Source organism: Pristiophorus japonicus, chromosome 5 (assembly GCF_044704955.1).
Source record: "Pristiophorus japonicus isolate sPriJap1 chromosome 5, sPriJap1.hap1, whole genome shotgun sequence".
In the NCBI taxonomy this organism is placed as follows: domain Eukaryota; kingdom Metazoa; phylum Chordata; class Chondrichthyes; family Pristiophoridae; genus Pristiophorus; species Pristiophorus japonicus.
In genome coordinates, this window is record NC_091981.1 from 210,644,611 (window position 1) to 210,660,934 (window position 16,324).

General features: G+C 41.0%; 1 protein-coding gene across 1 annotated transcript in view; it reads left to right on the forward strand.

The window, feature by feature from the left end:
* LOC139264577 (ras-related protein Rab-5A) overlaps window positions 1-14,922 on the forward strand; it is a 35,967-nt gene extending 21,045 nt beyond the window's left edge. The window contains exons 3-6 of the mRNA XM_070881278.1: window positions 3,206-3,357; window positions 7,613-7,735; window positions 11,251-11,344; window positions 13,447-14,922. Of these exons, the coding sequence (XP_070737379.1) occupies window positions 3,206-3,357; window positions 7,613-7,735; window positions 11,251-11,344; window positions 13,447-13,562 (485 nt within the window). The 3' untranslated portion in view covers window positions 13,563-14,922. The remainder of the gene's footprint in view (window positions 1-3,205; window positions 3,358-7,612; window positions 7,736-11,250; window positions 11,345-13,446) is intronic.
* Window positions 14,923-16,324: the final 1,402 nt, after the last annotated feature.

Sequence of the window (16,324 nt, forward strand, 5' to 3'; positions counted from 1 at the left end):
TACTTTGTCACACTCTTGTGCCTTCCTTTTCCCATTATAAGTTTCTATGGCCACATTTAGAATGAAAAGTTAATTTGTCATGCTATAATATCCTCTCACCAGTGGTGATGCTATAACATCTTAGTTTTGAATCTCCTAGCTCCTCAATCTGTGTCAATGTCTCTGCTTCCCAGATTGCCATAAATGTTATTTAGCTATAAATAATGGCGCAATGTATGATTTTTAAAACGAGAACTGAATTCCATCTTGGCACAAATATTCCCTTGTCATCAAACCCAGCTTTACCTCAAGTTAAAGTAGATGGACTAGTAGTATTAAAACATCTTTCATGTACTGCAAGTGTCATGTCTGCTTGCCCAAGGTTCCCCTTCCAGACCTCTGGGTTATCCTCCTAATATGACTAAACTCGATCCTTCCTCTCCATTCCCCAGTATTAATACACACACTAGTTGCAGCCTAGAACTTTTCCTTACAACATTCGTCTCCATCTGGTCTCTGAAGAAAAGATGCTGCATGAAATTAATTAGGAGCATACAATCAATGATACTACGTTACAGTTTCTATGCAAATATTGACAATTGTGGAATATGATCCTGAAACTATCTAACACTCCCAGGTTCTGTAAATAAATCAAACTACTTTTATTATAATTGCATCAATCATAATCTTGATAACATATGTTGGATAAAACAGCATTTTCTTTGACTCCATGAGATTTGTGCTATCTCTATCTTTAAAAAAAAAATCACACACAAGCTCATTCTGAACAATTAGATGTCACTTTAAATCTGACCCAGTAGAATATGTTGTATATAATAAATCTTCAGAATATAGATCTTGCTTTTTAAGGTTCATAGTTGGAATAATTACATTTTCTGCAAATATCACTAGAGAAAGCAATTAAACACAATTTTGCATACCCAATTAATGTACTATAACTATTTTGAGCCCTTAGTTTTTAGTTTCGTTGGGCCCAAGTTTCGGCCTCAGTTGCTCCTGATTTTTTGGAGCAACTGGTGTAGAACGGAGTATCTTAGAAATTCAAATTCTCGGCATTTAGTTTGCTCCAGTTCTAGTCAGAACAGTTTCACTTTGGAACAGAATTTTTTTTTTCAAAAGGGGGCGTGTCCGACCACTTACGCCTGTTTTCAAAGTTTTGGCAGTGAAAACTTACTCCAAACTAACTTAGAATGGAGTAAGTGAAGATTTTTGTACGCTCAAAAACCTTGTCTACACTTTAGAAAATCAGGCGTAGGGAATGGGGGGGGGCGGGGTTTAAAGGGAAGTTTACAAACATTAACCACTTCAGTTTTACAAATAAAGAGCCATCAATAATAAATGATAAAAACATCAATAAATCAATCAAAAAATTCGTAATTTTTTTTTTTTTAAATCAATAAATAAAACATTTTCTACTTACCGACTGCAGCACCGAGAGCCCTTCAACAGCGTGCTGGGATGCCCCCCCCCCCCCAAGTGTGTCTCTGTCAGTGTCTCTATCTCTCTGTCTGTGTGTCTCTCACTCTGTCTGTCAGTGTCTGTTTCTGACAGTGAGCAGGGGGAAGGGAAGGAGGAGGAAGGGGGAAGGGAAGGAGAAGTGAGGCGGGGGGGGGGGGAAGAGGGAAGAAGTGGGGGGGGGGAGGAGGCTGAACGGGCCGGGCCCAAGACTTTGGGCAGGGCCCGTCCCCAGCACCAGATTTACAGCTAGGTGGCGCTGGGTCAAGGGAAGCGTGGGTCTGGAGGGAGGAGGGAGGTCGAGTTGGTTAGGGGAGGGGAGGGAGCGAGCACGGGTCCGGTCTAATCCGGGGGGTGGGGCGGGAGTCGGGTCGGGAGGAAGCAGGAGCTTGGTGTGGGAGGCAGCCTTGTGCACGCAGCCCCAGGGCTAGGGGCTGCGTGCTTCGGGCCCCTCCCACACAGTTTTGGGCGCCTGGAGCTACTGCACATGCGCAGAGGTCCCGGCACTGTTTTCAGCGCAGGGACCTAGCTCCGCCCCCTACAGCTCGTGCTGCGCCGCGCCCGGCTCCAGAGGACCAGCAGGGAGCCGGAGAATCTTTTTTTTCGGCGCACTTTGTGGCGTGAAAAACGGGCGTCCAGGTCGGGGCTGCGCCGTTCTAGGCGCGGCCCGAAACTTGGGCCCATTATTGTAATCTGGTTTTATTTCCTTCCTACATTTTGGTGTGATTGGGATGGACATTCAATAGACAAACGGTGGTGTTCTTGGATTATTCAATAAGCAATTGTCACCTGTGTTGAATGCAGCTTTGTCAGAAACTCTCCCAAAAGGGAAAGATCGTGCTCCTAATAGCAAACTTTTCGACCCAACCTAGTCTCTGTGACTACCACAAGATTTGTGTCATCCTATTGTTTGAGCATGTATTCGTAACCTTGTTTCTAAGAATTTTAATGATCAAAATTGTTGGTGTGGAAAAGAGACAATTTTACGTGGCCCTGGTCAGTAAAATTAATGGGCTATATGTTGTGGACCAACAATAATTCATTTTCTAAAGTGATGAGGTTATAGTATTCTTTCTTCAAGACCGTTTAGTATTTTAAGGAGTTTCCTTTTTTAAAATTAAAATTTGCTTCTTGAGTAGAAAACCAAATTATGTATTTGAGTTCGATACTCTTTTTTAAAAACAAAAGAATACATGTATTTTATTAATGTTCATGCTGTAAAATTCTGTATGGAATACAGAAATACAAGCAAAATGGACCTGATTTTAAAATTAAGTATGCCAAGCAATACTTAGCAGTCCCAACACTACTGCTGAAATGAAGCTTTGGAACTTCATCTGCAGCCTGCTAATTTGAGATCTGAGAAACTGCTTTCAAATTAGTTATTTGATTTGCTATTTTGATTTCAATTTCTGGGACTTTGATTTGCTTGGTATTGACAGAAAAATGGCGGTTGTGATTGGTGTTGATGTTGGTTAAGTCTACTCAAGATCTCAATTAACAAACTGCATCTGTAACTATATTTTCTTAATGGCAATCTGGTACACTATCCCAGATTTTTTAAATGTACAATCTTAGATCAATATTGTATGAATGAAAACTGTTACATAAAGCAAACACATTTTGTACCTGTCAGTGAGATGAGTAAAGATTTCATACTTTGCTGTCAAATTTTGTTTCTGTAGTGTCCACTTCAGAAATAGTCAGATTTTTAATTGCATTAACACACTAATGCATTATTTTGTTTTAGCTGCTTTCCTAACTCAGACTGTGTGCCTGGATGACACAACTGTAAAGTTTGAAATATGGGACACAGCAGGACAAGAAAGATATCACAGCTTGGCCCCCATGTACTATCGAGGAGCACAGGCTGCCATAGTGGTATACGACATTACAAATGATGTAAGTGGAATTATACAACATACATTCTTAATTTTGGCAAAGTATTCCACAGATTTAAATTGACTGAAAATGTTATGTTTCCAGTAAGTGTACAAAATTCAAACTTTTTCATTTCACTTAAAAGGCACCAGCCTACATAGTATATTTTGTGACTAACAAGTGCAACTTTCTATTTTATTGGTTTTATGAAAAGATCTTAACATTTTAGTACCAATGTGTGATGTAGGAAGCACCAAATTTGGGCAAAAGATAGAGCTGAACTATCTGCTATTACCAATTAAGAACAAAAGGCTAAAGAGGAGTTTTTAATTGTTAAACCACTTTAAACAAATGAGTCAAGTGTGCGGAGGTGTCTGGAATAGCAGGAAGTAAACTGAAGATGATGGATTGTTATTGTGAATATATGAGCTAAAAACTGTGGGGTAATTTCAGTGCTTTTGAGAATTTGATAAAATATATTAAGGTGCAGGGGTAAAAGTATGACGGCTGCTATGTGGGAGGGGGAGAGATTCTCCCAAATTCCTGCCTATCCTGCTGCTTATCAACTTGTAACTCAACATTTGCTGATGTTTCATTCTTTGTTTTGATTTTCTCTTCCAGTTTTTCCTTTTGTCGACTTCTTAAAGGAAAAGTAGAGTGTAGGTTAGGGTTTTTTGGCCAATATATTCTCCATATTCTATATAGAAAAATAGTCTTTGTTTAAACATTAATTTAAAAAAATTATTGGCTGCCAAGTTGGGTCCACCTTGCTGCTGGAGTGCCCTGGGCCCTGTGATGGGTCAGATCCTTTTGAACCTCAAAGCAGTGAGGTGCTGTCTTTCCACCCGCCCTTAATGTTCAGTAAGGACTGGCCATGGATGCAAATTTCCTGGCATGTTTTTTAGAAATCCTACCATTCGGGTGTCCTGACAAAGGAGACCCAGTTGTAAAATTTCAGTGCAAGCAATAACACTTTCATTTCTTCAGAAATATCAAAATAATTATACAATTATTTATAGATGGAATACTTCGAACAAACCATTACTTCCACTTTCCCTGACTTATCTTCCCCTTTTTTTTCTTTTCTTTTAGACTTGCAGTACATTTTCTTAGATTTTCTTTTTCTTCTCTAATCGATTTGTTTTAATTTTCCATTAATGCAACCCTGAATAAATCAGTAAGAGTTAAGATTTTGATTGGTTTATTGACTTCTGCAGAGATAAATGAATACTGTTGGAGGCTTGAAGTGTAGACACTGAAGTTCTGGTTGTAGTACATTAGAAAAGGCAAAATCTAGCAGAGGTCTAATGATGGCCCTTGTGCATCTAAATAACACATTCTATGAAAACATACAGGTATGAGGAGTATCATATCTCCTACATCCCCAAACTTTCACCAGACTTGAGACGGGTACAGATGTTTATATTAATTCTAGCAGTATGTTAAGAGTATCTAACTGAAAATCATACTGTTCCTCTAATTTGGAATTTTGAGGAGTCCGCATAAGAAATTTCTGGTGTAATAAAGAATTTACATTTCTGGAAATATTACAGGTATAAGTAGTATGCATTCACAAGTTGAAGACCAGTCTTTGCAAGTCTGAATGTTGCACTGGGCCTTGGGATTGTTCAAGCCATTTATTTTTATTTTATTATTATTTTTAGCTTCTCATTCTGATTTTGTTTGGGTTTAGAGGGTGTATAATCTGTGTAGATAACACCTTGTAAGGTTTCCACACTTTGTTCTACATCATGATGCTCACAGGATAATTGTGACCATCTTCTATCCAGAAAATCAAACGGCCAATTATTGTAGAAACCAATTGCTTCTTAAATAATTCCAAGCTTTTTGCCTCTATTACTCTATCTGGAAGTTCATCCCATATGTTTCACTTTGGGATGAATTTCCTGATATCTGTCCTAAATTTTAATTTTGCTAGTTCAAAATTGTGTCCTTGTGTTTTTGTAATTACTTTTGTAATTTAGTTTAAAGTAATTTTCTGAGTTATCTTTTGTATACCATTTGCTATCGTGTACCTCAGGAAGGTCCCCTTTCAAGGCTGAAAAGCCCATGTTTCTCCTGTCTTCCTTGTAACTCGGACCTCATAACACGAAGGGTGGGTATCACAGCTCTTCCCTGTAAAACGTCAGCACTTCAATGTCTCCCTTGTAGTTTGATGACTGGAACTATATAGTACCGAAGGTGTGTTCTGACCAGATCTGACAGTTTGATTATGACTTCCTCTGACTTTTACTCTACTGTCAAATTCTTACTCGCTGCAACACATTTATCACTGATCTGCAGTAGTTGGATATGTTGAGCTTCCAAGTCTAATAACATTCTTGGGTTTCTGTTTCAATCTTCTATCTCATCACAATTTATAGATCACATATGTTGCCCATTTTCCCCTTATGTACAGTACTTTACACTTGGTTTAAAATTTATCTGCCACTTAGCTATTTTCTCCAACTAATTCTGTAATTCTGAGCTGCCTGCTTCAAATCAACTCCAAAGCTAGTTTAGGATAATCATCATATTTGACCAATTTTCATTGAGTTTCTTGATCTAAGTCATTGAAATTAGAAACAATAGTCCCAATACAGATCTCTGGTCCACAGCACACTCTTAGTTACACAATTTACCCTTGGCTTTGAGTTTAACTAATAGCCTTCTGTGTGAAACTTTGATTCAATTTGGAAGTCTAGGTACACCACATTGTAGGGCTTTCCAGAGTCCATTTGGGATGTCAGTTTCTCCAAAAAAAAAATAGTGGATTGATCAGGCAAGACCCACCATTTCTGAATCACTTGCTATTTAAGATTGTACAATAATTTAGTAAAGCTTTTAATAATTCCATTATTTTATATAGCAGTGAATTGAGACTAATGGGTCTGTAGTTGCCTGTCTGTGTTGTAACCCTTTTTGTATATGCGCACAATATTGGCCTGATTTCTAAACCTAGTATCTCCCCAGTGATTCATTCAATGATCATCAATGCCTCACAAATCTCCCTAATCTTTATCTGCATTCTGAGGATAACTACCATCTATCTCTGGAGATTTTTGTTTTGAGCTCTTTGTCTGAGATTTCACCTCATTTATATCCGATGAGAGCATTAATGTGATCTCTTTCCAAGAGAATAAGTAAACTGGGTCAGTTTACCTCACTGGCTCTTATTCTGATTTATCACTTTGAAGGATTTAACTTCAATTCAAAGGCAGACTGAGTTTCAAAGGTTTGTAGCTACACTGTTGCCCCTCAAAGGCAGCACTTTTTTAAAAAAGAAAAATGTTTGCGTTGGGGCATCATCTGAGTTAATATTTTCCAGGAGATGGGATCTCTCAAGTTTGGATTGCAGTCTGTGTCTACCAATATTCTTTTGGAGCTAGCCCCTCCACCATATATGTCTATAGAAGTATAATACGTCTGTGATTATGTTCAAAATTAGTGAACTTTGTGTGATGCAAGCTTACAGAATCCCCTTGTACTCTGTTCCTCAAGAAGGGAATGATCTTTTTAAATATCGGATTATTTGAGATCTTTTAAGTGGAACAGTAGCTGTTGAGACTTCATTTATATATTTTGGAGCTGGATTGCATCTACCTGAAAAGGCAGATGCACTGTTGTACAATAAATCAAATTGGCACAATTTCCCTTGAGCTATATATAATTCAGTGAATTATTTTATGTTTGAGCAATCTGCACTGAATCTTGCTTTATTTGCAGTGCTTACTTGGTGAAACCTCAAACCTTAACTCATTAAAATAGATTTAGCAGCTATTACAGCTTTCTGCCCTTTTTGTAGACTGAAAATTCCATATACAAGCACTGCTGAGTCACATGGAACCTAGAAAAGCTGGTCTTTAGCCTGTCATCTGGCTTCATGGTAGGATTAATGATGTGCTTTTAAGTTTATATCTGATGACCTAAAGCACTGGAGGTCTAAAATGTTTGAATCTGGCTTTATTCTCAGCATCTAACCTTAGGTTGTCAGCTCTTTATTTGGCATTCAGAGTTGTGTGAGCCATACTGTGTATATCTGTTACCTCGCAGGCGTACACTGTCAAGCAAAGTTAAAGCATAGCTCTTCATTTCTCATGACCATGTGGAATCACCCTCATGATTTTACCAAATAAGTGCCTGGATTTTTCTAGGAAAGATGCTTTTCAGCAAATTGGTCCTCAATGCAGGAGTTCAGATTGTTGACCACCCCATGTTTGGCATACTTGTAACAGTTCTTGTATGTTTACTATTTCCCATCTCAATTTCTTTGCAGGACACTTTTGCACGGGCCAAGAATTGGGTTAAGGAGCTTCAGAGGCAAGCAAGTCCTAACATTGTAATAGCTTTAGCAGGGAACAAGGCTGACCTTGCTAACAAGAGAACAGTAGAGTTCCAGGTTTGTAAACAATAAGCAATCGCTGCAACAGTAAAAATGTTTTCAAAACAGTGAGTGTGCAGTAAATGCTTTACAAGAACATTCATCATGCTTGCGATGAACAACTAATGACTTAATTGGTTATTTGAAATCTAAACTGGTAGCCAGTGTGCCCTCGAGTGCACAGCCCCTGTGGGTGGTCCCCTTAAGGGGGAACATTGCTAGCAGCCCATAACAACCTCTTCAAGAAACTTATCCCTCTCCATTGTATCTCTTACACCAAGTTTTTGGTCAAGAAATGCCAAATTGGGCTTCAGTATCCTTAGTTTGGGTAAAAGTAAGGTTCCTGCTTTGGATACCTATTTAGTGACTAATGATGAAAGTGTTCTGATGTGAATGTTGGCTGAAATCACCTTTTGGACGTGTTGCAAAAACTTGTGTTTTTTAATACATTCTTAGGATCTAGGCATTGCTGGAGATGCTGCCATTTATTGTCCATTCCTAGTTGACCTTGAGAAGATGGTGGTGGGCTGCCTTCCTGAATTGCTCCAGTGTGGTGTGAAGATGCTCCCTCAATATTGTTTGGTAGGGTGTTCCAGGATTTAGATGCAGCAGTGATGAAGGAACAGTGATAGATGTCCAAGTCATGATGATCTGTGGCTTGGAGGTGTTGATCCCATGCATTTGCTGTCTTTGTCCTCGCAGATGGTGTTGGTCGTGGTTTTTGGAGCTTGGCCTTGGCGAGTTGCTGCAGTGCATGCTGTAGATAGTACACACTGAACCCACGGGGAGCGACTAGATGTTTAAACTAGTGGATAAGCTGCTGCTCTGCCTAGATGGTGTTGAGCTTCAGTGTTCTTGCAGTTGCAGAGTATTCCTAGACACTCCTGATTTGTGCCTTGTAGGTGCAGGAGCGGCTCTGTGGAGTCAGATGAACCACTTGCTGCAGAATGCCCAGGTATGCCCTGTCCACAAAGCAGGACAAATCTAATTCAGCCAATTACCGCCACATCAGTCTATTCTCAATCATCGGCAAAGTGATGGAAGGTGACGTCAACAGTGCTATCAAACTGCATTTACTCACCATTAACCTGCTCATCGATGCCCAGATTGGTGAGGTGAGTGTGACTGCCTTTGACATCAAGGCAGCATTTGACTGAGTGTGGCAACAAGGAGCCTGAGTAAAACTGAAGTCAGTGGGAATTGGGAAAAACTCTTCACTGGCTGGAGTCATACCCAACATTAAAGAAGATGGTTGTGGTAGTTGGAGGTCAATCATCACAGCCCCCCGAGACATCTTTGCAGAAGTTCCTCAGAGCAGTATCCTAGGCCCAACCATCTTCAGCTGCTTCATCAATGACCTTCCCTCCATCATAAGGTCAGAAGTGGGGGGGATGTTCGCTGATGATTGCAATGTTCAGTGCCATTTGCAACTCAGATAATGGAGTCCATGCCCACATGCAGCAAGACCTGGACAACATTCAGGCATGGTCTGATAAGTGGCAAGTAACATTTGTGCCATACAACTGCCAGGCAATGACTATCTCCAACAAGTGAGAGTCTAAACACCACCCCATGACGGTCAATGGCACTACCATTGCCAAATCCCCCAACATCAACATCCAGAAACTTAACTGGGCCAGCCACATAAATACTATGACGACAAGAGCAGGTCACAGGCTGGGTATTCTGCAACGAGTGTCTCACCACCTGACTCCCCAAAGCCTTTCCACCATCTACAAGGCACAAGTCAGGAATGTGATGGAATAGTCTCCATTTGTCTGGATGAGTGCAGCTCCAACAACACAAGCTCGACACCATCCAGGCCACAGCAGTCCGCTTGATTGGCACCCCATCCATCACCTTAAACATTCACTCCCTCCCATCACTGGCATACCGTGGCTGCATTGTGTACTATCTACAAAATGCACTGCAGCAACTCACCAAGGCTTCTTTGGCGGCTTCTTTGGCAGCACCTCCAAAACCTGCAACCTCTACCACCTAGAAGGACAAGAGCAGCAGGCACATGGGAGCACCACCACTTTCACGTTCGCCTCCAAGTCACACACCATCCTGACTTGGAAGTATATCGCCGTTCATTGTTGGGTCAAAATTCTGGAACTCACTCCCTAATAGCACTGTGGCAGTACCTTCACCACACGGACTGCAATGGTTCAAGGCGGTGGCTCACCACCATCTTCTCCAAGGCAATTAGGGATGGGCAATAAATGCTGGTCTTGCCAGCAACGCCCATATCCCATGAATAGATTTTTTTTTTTTTAACTCGGCCTCTGGTTTGCTCTAGTAGCCACACCTCATTTATGTAGTTGGTTCTGTTGATATCTGATGACCTAAGGATGTTGATGGTTAGGGACTCGACAATAGTAATGTCATTGAATGTTAGGGGGGAGGTGTTTAGTCTGTCTCTTGTTGAAGATTGTCATTACCTGTCACTTGTAGATGGCACAAATGTTACTTGCCACTTATCAGCCTACACCTGGATATTTATTTGACTGCTTCATTATCTGAGGAATTGCAAATGGAGTTGAACACTTTGCAATCATCAATGAACAACCCCACTTCTGACCTTGTGGTGGAAGGAAGGTCATTGATGGAAGATAGTTGGGCTGGGACACTTCCCTGAGGAACTCCGGCAGCAAAGTCCTGGAGCTGAGATGATTGGCTTCCAACAACCATAACCATGTTTTTTAACTTCAGCCACTGGAGAGTATTTCCCTTGATTCCCATTGACTTTAATTTTACTATGACTCCTTGGTGCCACACTCATTCTAAAACTACCATGATGTCAAAGTCAATCACTCCCCTCATCTCTGGGATTTAGCTTTTGTGTCCCTGCTTGGACCAAGACTGTAATGAGATCTAGAGCTGAGTGGTTTTGGCAGAATCCAAACTAAGCATTGATGATCAGGTTATTGGTAAGTGTCACTTCATAGCACTGTTGACCATACCTTCTAACAATTTGCTGATCATTGGGAGTAGACTGATAGTGTTAATTGCCTGGGTTGAATTTGTCCTGCTTTTTGTGAATGGGAAATACTTGGACAATTTTCCATATTGGTAGATGCCAGTGTTGTAGCTGTACTGGAACAGATGTGGCCAATTAGCCTATTGGCACTCTTGTCCAAGAGTGCACTTCAGGAATCCTCATTTTGAATGATGGAGAGTTGCTGCCTTTATAGGGAGGGAGGGTGAGGGAAAAATAGAAATAATATAAAGTCCTGGCCTGAAACTTTTAAATGAAAGCATTGGTTTATAGAATAGTTTTATATATGATTTATATTAGTTATCCCATTTGAGTATTGAATTTCCATTTGACATTGCAGAGCTTATTTATCCTTAATGTGCACAAGAATGACAGTGTTTCTTGCAAACTACACTACACAAAGAAATGTTTGTTCTGTGACAAAAACTGGAGCTATCCCAACTGCCTTTTTTAAAAGGGACAAAATGGTTGCTGTAGTCCTCCGTACAGGCTCCAATAAAACTGCTTTCTAACTACTTGATCTGTTTTGTAGGAAGCACAGTCCTATGCAGATGACAACAGCTTATTATTCATGGAGACATCTGCAAAGACTTCAATGAATGTGAATGAAATATTTTTGGCAATAGGTAAGCTTGATCACAATGAAAGTAACATTCTATAAATTGTAGTCTTAGTGCAAATAAGACTTCATTTTAAAAAAAAATGAAATCTGCATATGAAGTATTGGAATTAAAGCTGCCTATGTAAGTTTCTGGACAATAATGTTTCAGAAATGTGTAATTCATGTAATTTAATTGCTATTTCACTTTTTAAAATTATAAATTGGAATAAAAAGTCGAGAGAGAGTAATATATGCTTCAGATGACCTAAACTGGAAGATGTTAGAGATGAGCAGCTTTTAATAAGCAAGTGCAGAATCAGGGAATGCGGGGAGGGAGGGAGAGAGAGGGAGAGAGAGGGGGGGGGGGAGAGAGAGAGAGGGGGGGGGGGAGAGAGAGAGAGGGGGGGGGGGAGAGAGAGGGGGGGGGGAGAGAGAGGGGGGGGGAGAGAGAGAGAGGGGGGGGGGGGGGGAGAGAGAGAGAGAGGGGGGGGGGGGGGGGAGAGAGAGAGGGGAGAGGGGGGGGGAGAGAGAGGGGGGGGAGAGGGAGGGGGGGGGGGAGAGAGGGGGGGGGGAGGAGAGAGGGGGGGGGAGAGGGGGGGGGGGAGAGAGAGAGGGGGGGGGGAGAGAGAGGGGGGGGGAGAGAGAGGGGGGGGGAGAGAGAGGGGGGGGGGGAGAGAGAGGGGGGGGAGAGAGAGGGGGGGGGGGAGAGAGAGAGGGGGGGGAGAGAGAGAGGGGGGGGGGAGAGAGAGAGGGGGGGGGGGAGAGAGAGGGGGGGGGGAGAGACAATAGGGGAGAGGTCTCGAGTGATTAAATGACAAAAGGGATGATGGAGACAAGTGTCGAAACACAAGATGTGTCCAGAGGAGGTGCAAATGGTTACAGCAGGATAGCTGAGGAGGAAGCATGGAGAAACCACCCATGGCCTAGAAATGTGATGGAAAAAAGGCAAGTAGACCCCAGGGATGCGAAACACCCTGCCATCCATGTACCGATAGAGGATCCCCACCCCAAGTATCAGCCCATACCTCCTTCACTTCCTGTGATTCTAGTGTAGCCATCCTCCATTACCAGCACCCGAGAGAAAATGGTTAATGTCTAAAGTTGTTTTGAGGCTGGAAGGCTGCAAGTGTCTTGTAGAATGATGGAAGTAATAATTAGTTCCTTGCACCATGGCATTTACACATTCTAGGTTACTGTCCTCTGAAACTATCTAATATGGAATGTTTCAACAAACAGCTTAAATTTAACTTGCTAGTTGTCTTTTCCTATTTTTCTCTTACTCTTTCCCCCTCCCTCCCTTCAGCTAAAATCCTTTGAGAGACTGTTGAAGGGGGAAGTTTAAAGTTTCATATGGTTATTGTTTACTCATCAAAAGACACTAGGTTAGGAGCATCAACAGATTTGAAATTCAATATTTCTAATGGGTAGGAATGTGATGCAAAAGCAAAAGGTCTTTTTAAGCAGAAAAGCGATAAACATGTATACAGGTGTAGCGTCGAGAATCCGGGACCGCGGCCGTTCCGGATTTTGGGCTTTTCCGAACTTTTGATCGTCTTTCTGACGTCACTAATCCAGAAACTCCTGAGCCCAGGTTCAGGTATTTACGGATTTTAGAACGTCAAAGGGGTGGGGTGGGGGGGGGCGGTCCCGCCGAGAAGCTGTTCGGGTCATCGGTCCTGTCGATGAAGTCGTCAGGCGGGGCCCCGTCGCCAAGGAGCTGTTCGGGTGTACCCTGCCGTGTTGGAGCTGTTCGGGTGGACCCTGCTGTGGTGGAGCTGATCAGGCAGGCCCCACCGCCAAGGAGCTGTTTGAGTGGGGCCCTGACGTGGTGGAGCTGTTCAGGCGTGCCCCGCCGAAATGGTGTTCAGGCGGGCTGGCGAGGAGGCCCTGAGGTAAGGGCAATGGTGGCGAGCGGTGCGAGGCGAACAATAGTGAGGCAAGGCCTGTGGTCAGGCAGTGGTGGGGCCCCAGGTTCGGCGGGTCTGTATTCCGGATGTCGGACGACCCTGTCACCGATCAGTCCGGAGCTCTGGATTTTTGACACTGCACCTGTACGTCGATTGGAGTGGCATAAGTGAAATTCAGACTTTAATCTTTAATCTTTAATCTTTAACCTGATCCTTGCAGCAAAGAAATTGCCCAAGAATGAGCCTCAGCATACAGGACCAAACAGTGGAAGAAGCAGAGGTGTAGATCTTCATGAACCCACCCAACAGACCAAGAGCCAGTGCTGTAGTAACTAGCCCTGTTTCTAATTCAATTCCATCTCCAAGTATCCACTTCACTACTGCTTTGTAATGGGAAAACTGGTGTTAACAGATCACCCTCGACAATTCCAAAATTTAGAGGGGAAAGCATATAGTTACATTTCTAATACAAGATTTATGTCTTAAGAACTTTTAAAATGTAAAATGTTCTTCTCTTCAGTTGGTAGATGCATGCATCACTCTACAAGCATAAATTTTGCCTTCTGTAGGGATGGACTAATGAAACCTTAAAAACCTGCTTAAATTGGTGATTCAATTTAATGTAACAATTGAAATTTGTTGTACCATTGACTGTATCCAATTGCTAAGTAAGCGGTGACTATTTGGTTAATGCTGCTTGTGTTTATATTGGATGTACAGTATATAATTAAAACCAACTTAATCTCAAATTATTTATTGGATATAACTTTAAAATGTTAACTTTCCTTCAGCAATCTGGTCTGCAGATAGAATTATAATGGAATTGAACTCTATTTTGGCAGGTTATTGTGTAAAAGCTGTACCACTCCTTGCACTAACATTTTCTTGTGTATATTCCCTCACTATCATTACTTTGCGATTACTCTGATCCATTTCTTGTAAATAGGGTATTATGACTTGGTCTGCATTTACATAAACTTATCAGACTGGTAACAGACCGGTAGGAAAGTCGTATTGGGGGGGAAAAAAATCATTAAAAATACAGAACTAATTGAAGCAGATCACATGATTTGCTATAGAAGGGTTATGAAAACTTTATAATTATGATATAAATATGACATAGGGCACTCTACAAATGTACGTATTGTAAGTAATGACCATGTATTCCTTCAGTAATTTTTTCCAGCAAGTTCCCAAATGTGTATTTTTTGTTACAGAATGTTTTCTTTTTCCATTGTAATGCACAATTTTTTGTAGTTAGTTTGCAGTACTGTTGACATATCTTCTAAAAGGTGAATTATTTGATGATTAAACGAATAGCACAACATGTAAAAAAATTTATGCCATTGCATTAAAATGAAGCATCTAGCAAAAGGAGAAAGGGTAATGGCTTTGCATTTAACAATGGGCAAACTAATGAATGAATTTTTTAAAATGCAATAATCAAGACAGTAGTCATAATCTAATGTAAACTCTTCCTCCTTTGGCTCAATCCATGTGAATGCAGTGTTTCAGAACTAAAATTAACAGTTTACAGGTTTTTGTATTTATTCACCTGTTAGAAATTGGATGTCGCTAATCACTTTGTTAAAATATACATGTAAATAAATATATTCAAAATGTTGGTGTTAAATCATTTTGAGAAATTTATGAACTGGAATGTTAGAAATCTATTAAATCTGTCAAATATCCATGACTCATTTTCAAATTTGATGTGACCAGAAAGCTAAAGTAAGTCCGTATACTAGAGTTTCTGCTAGGACTTTGGCAGTCCTTAAGCTTATTTTTAAATAAAAGTTAAGAATTTGAAGAATATTAAATGCAATGCCCTTTGTCAGTCAGGCATTCCTTAAATACTGTAAGAACTTGTCCATTTTTGATTGGTTCTAGTGTAATGCATTGGGACCACCCCCATGTCATTTCTTCTTTGAATTCCAGAGTCATGCTGCACAGTTTCTGTTGAGTTTAAGGAGAAAGCAGTAGTTTTTATCTAAAGTGCTTAGTTTTAGATACAACTATCTCTTCTCATTGATTCCTCACATGCAAACTCTGGGGACTTTTTATTTTAAATTAATGTTACAAAATTGTCCACTTTAGGCAAAAATTGACTATTAAAGTCTTGTGCTATGTTCTTGGGATTCAGCAGGCCTAGTTTATATATCAAAATATACTTGAGATCCTTTTAATTCAATAATTTAAAAAAAAAAGAAATTGCATTTACACACTTTCACAACTGCAGGACGTCCCAAAGCGCTTTAGAGCCAATTAAGTCATTTTCAAGTGTAGTCACTTCCCCTATTGGAAATACAGAGCCAATTTACAAGGAAATAATGATCAGACCTTCAGCTTTTTTTTTGAGATACTGGTTGAGGGATATGGCCAGGAAACCGAGGAGAACTCCCTTGTTCCTCTTCGAATGGTGCCATGGGATTTTTCACTTCCATGTGAGGGGGCAAGCGGAGCCTCAGTTTAATCTTTCATTTGAAAGATGGCATCTCCAACAGTGTAGTGCTCCTCAGAACTGCACTGAAGTATCAGCCTAAATTACGTACTCTAGTCTCTGGAGTGGAACTTAGACCCACGGTCTTCTGACTCGGAGACTAAAGTGCTCCCACTGAACCAAGGCTGACTCCTTGTATTAATATAATTATAGAATATTTTTTAAAAGCCAATGGGCACTTTCAACCATGTTCGGTACCTCACCTTCACTCTTTGGATCCAGCTGTTTGTGCTCAAGATATTTGGAAAACAAAACAGCACTATTTGAGTGAATCCTTCATTTTATCATCCAGACCTTGCATCTTATCCCAAGAACTAAACTCATCCAGTGGTTTGCATTATTGGTCTGCTTGAGGATCTGGCTTGGCTGTCGTGGGTCGTCATTGAATCCAAGGAACCGCAGCCCACTATTGGCAAAGATGGGCAGTTGCCTTTAGCAGTTTTTTTGATGGCTTGGGAACAATGATTTCTCATTTGTAGGCCTTGGAGATAATTTCAAGGTTGCTGTCCTACCATTTTGTTTGCACCGATCATTTACGGTAAGCTTCATCAAGCCAGTTGCAAGACTCAAATCAGTTCTAGATATATGCATGCATTGC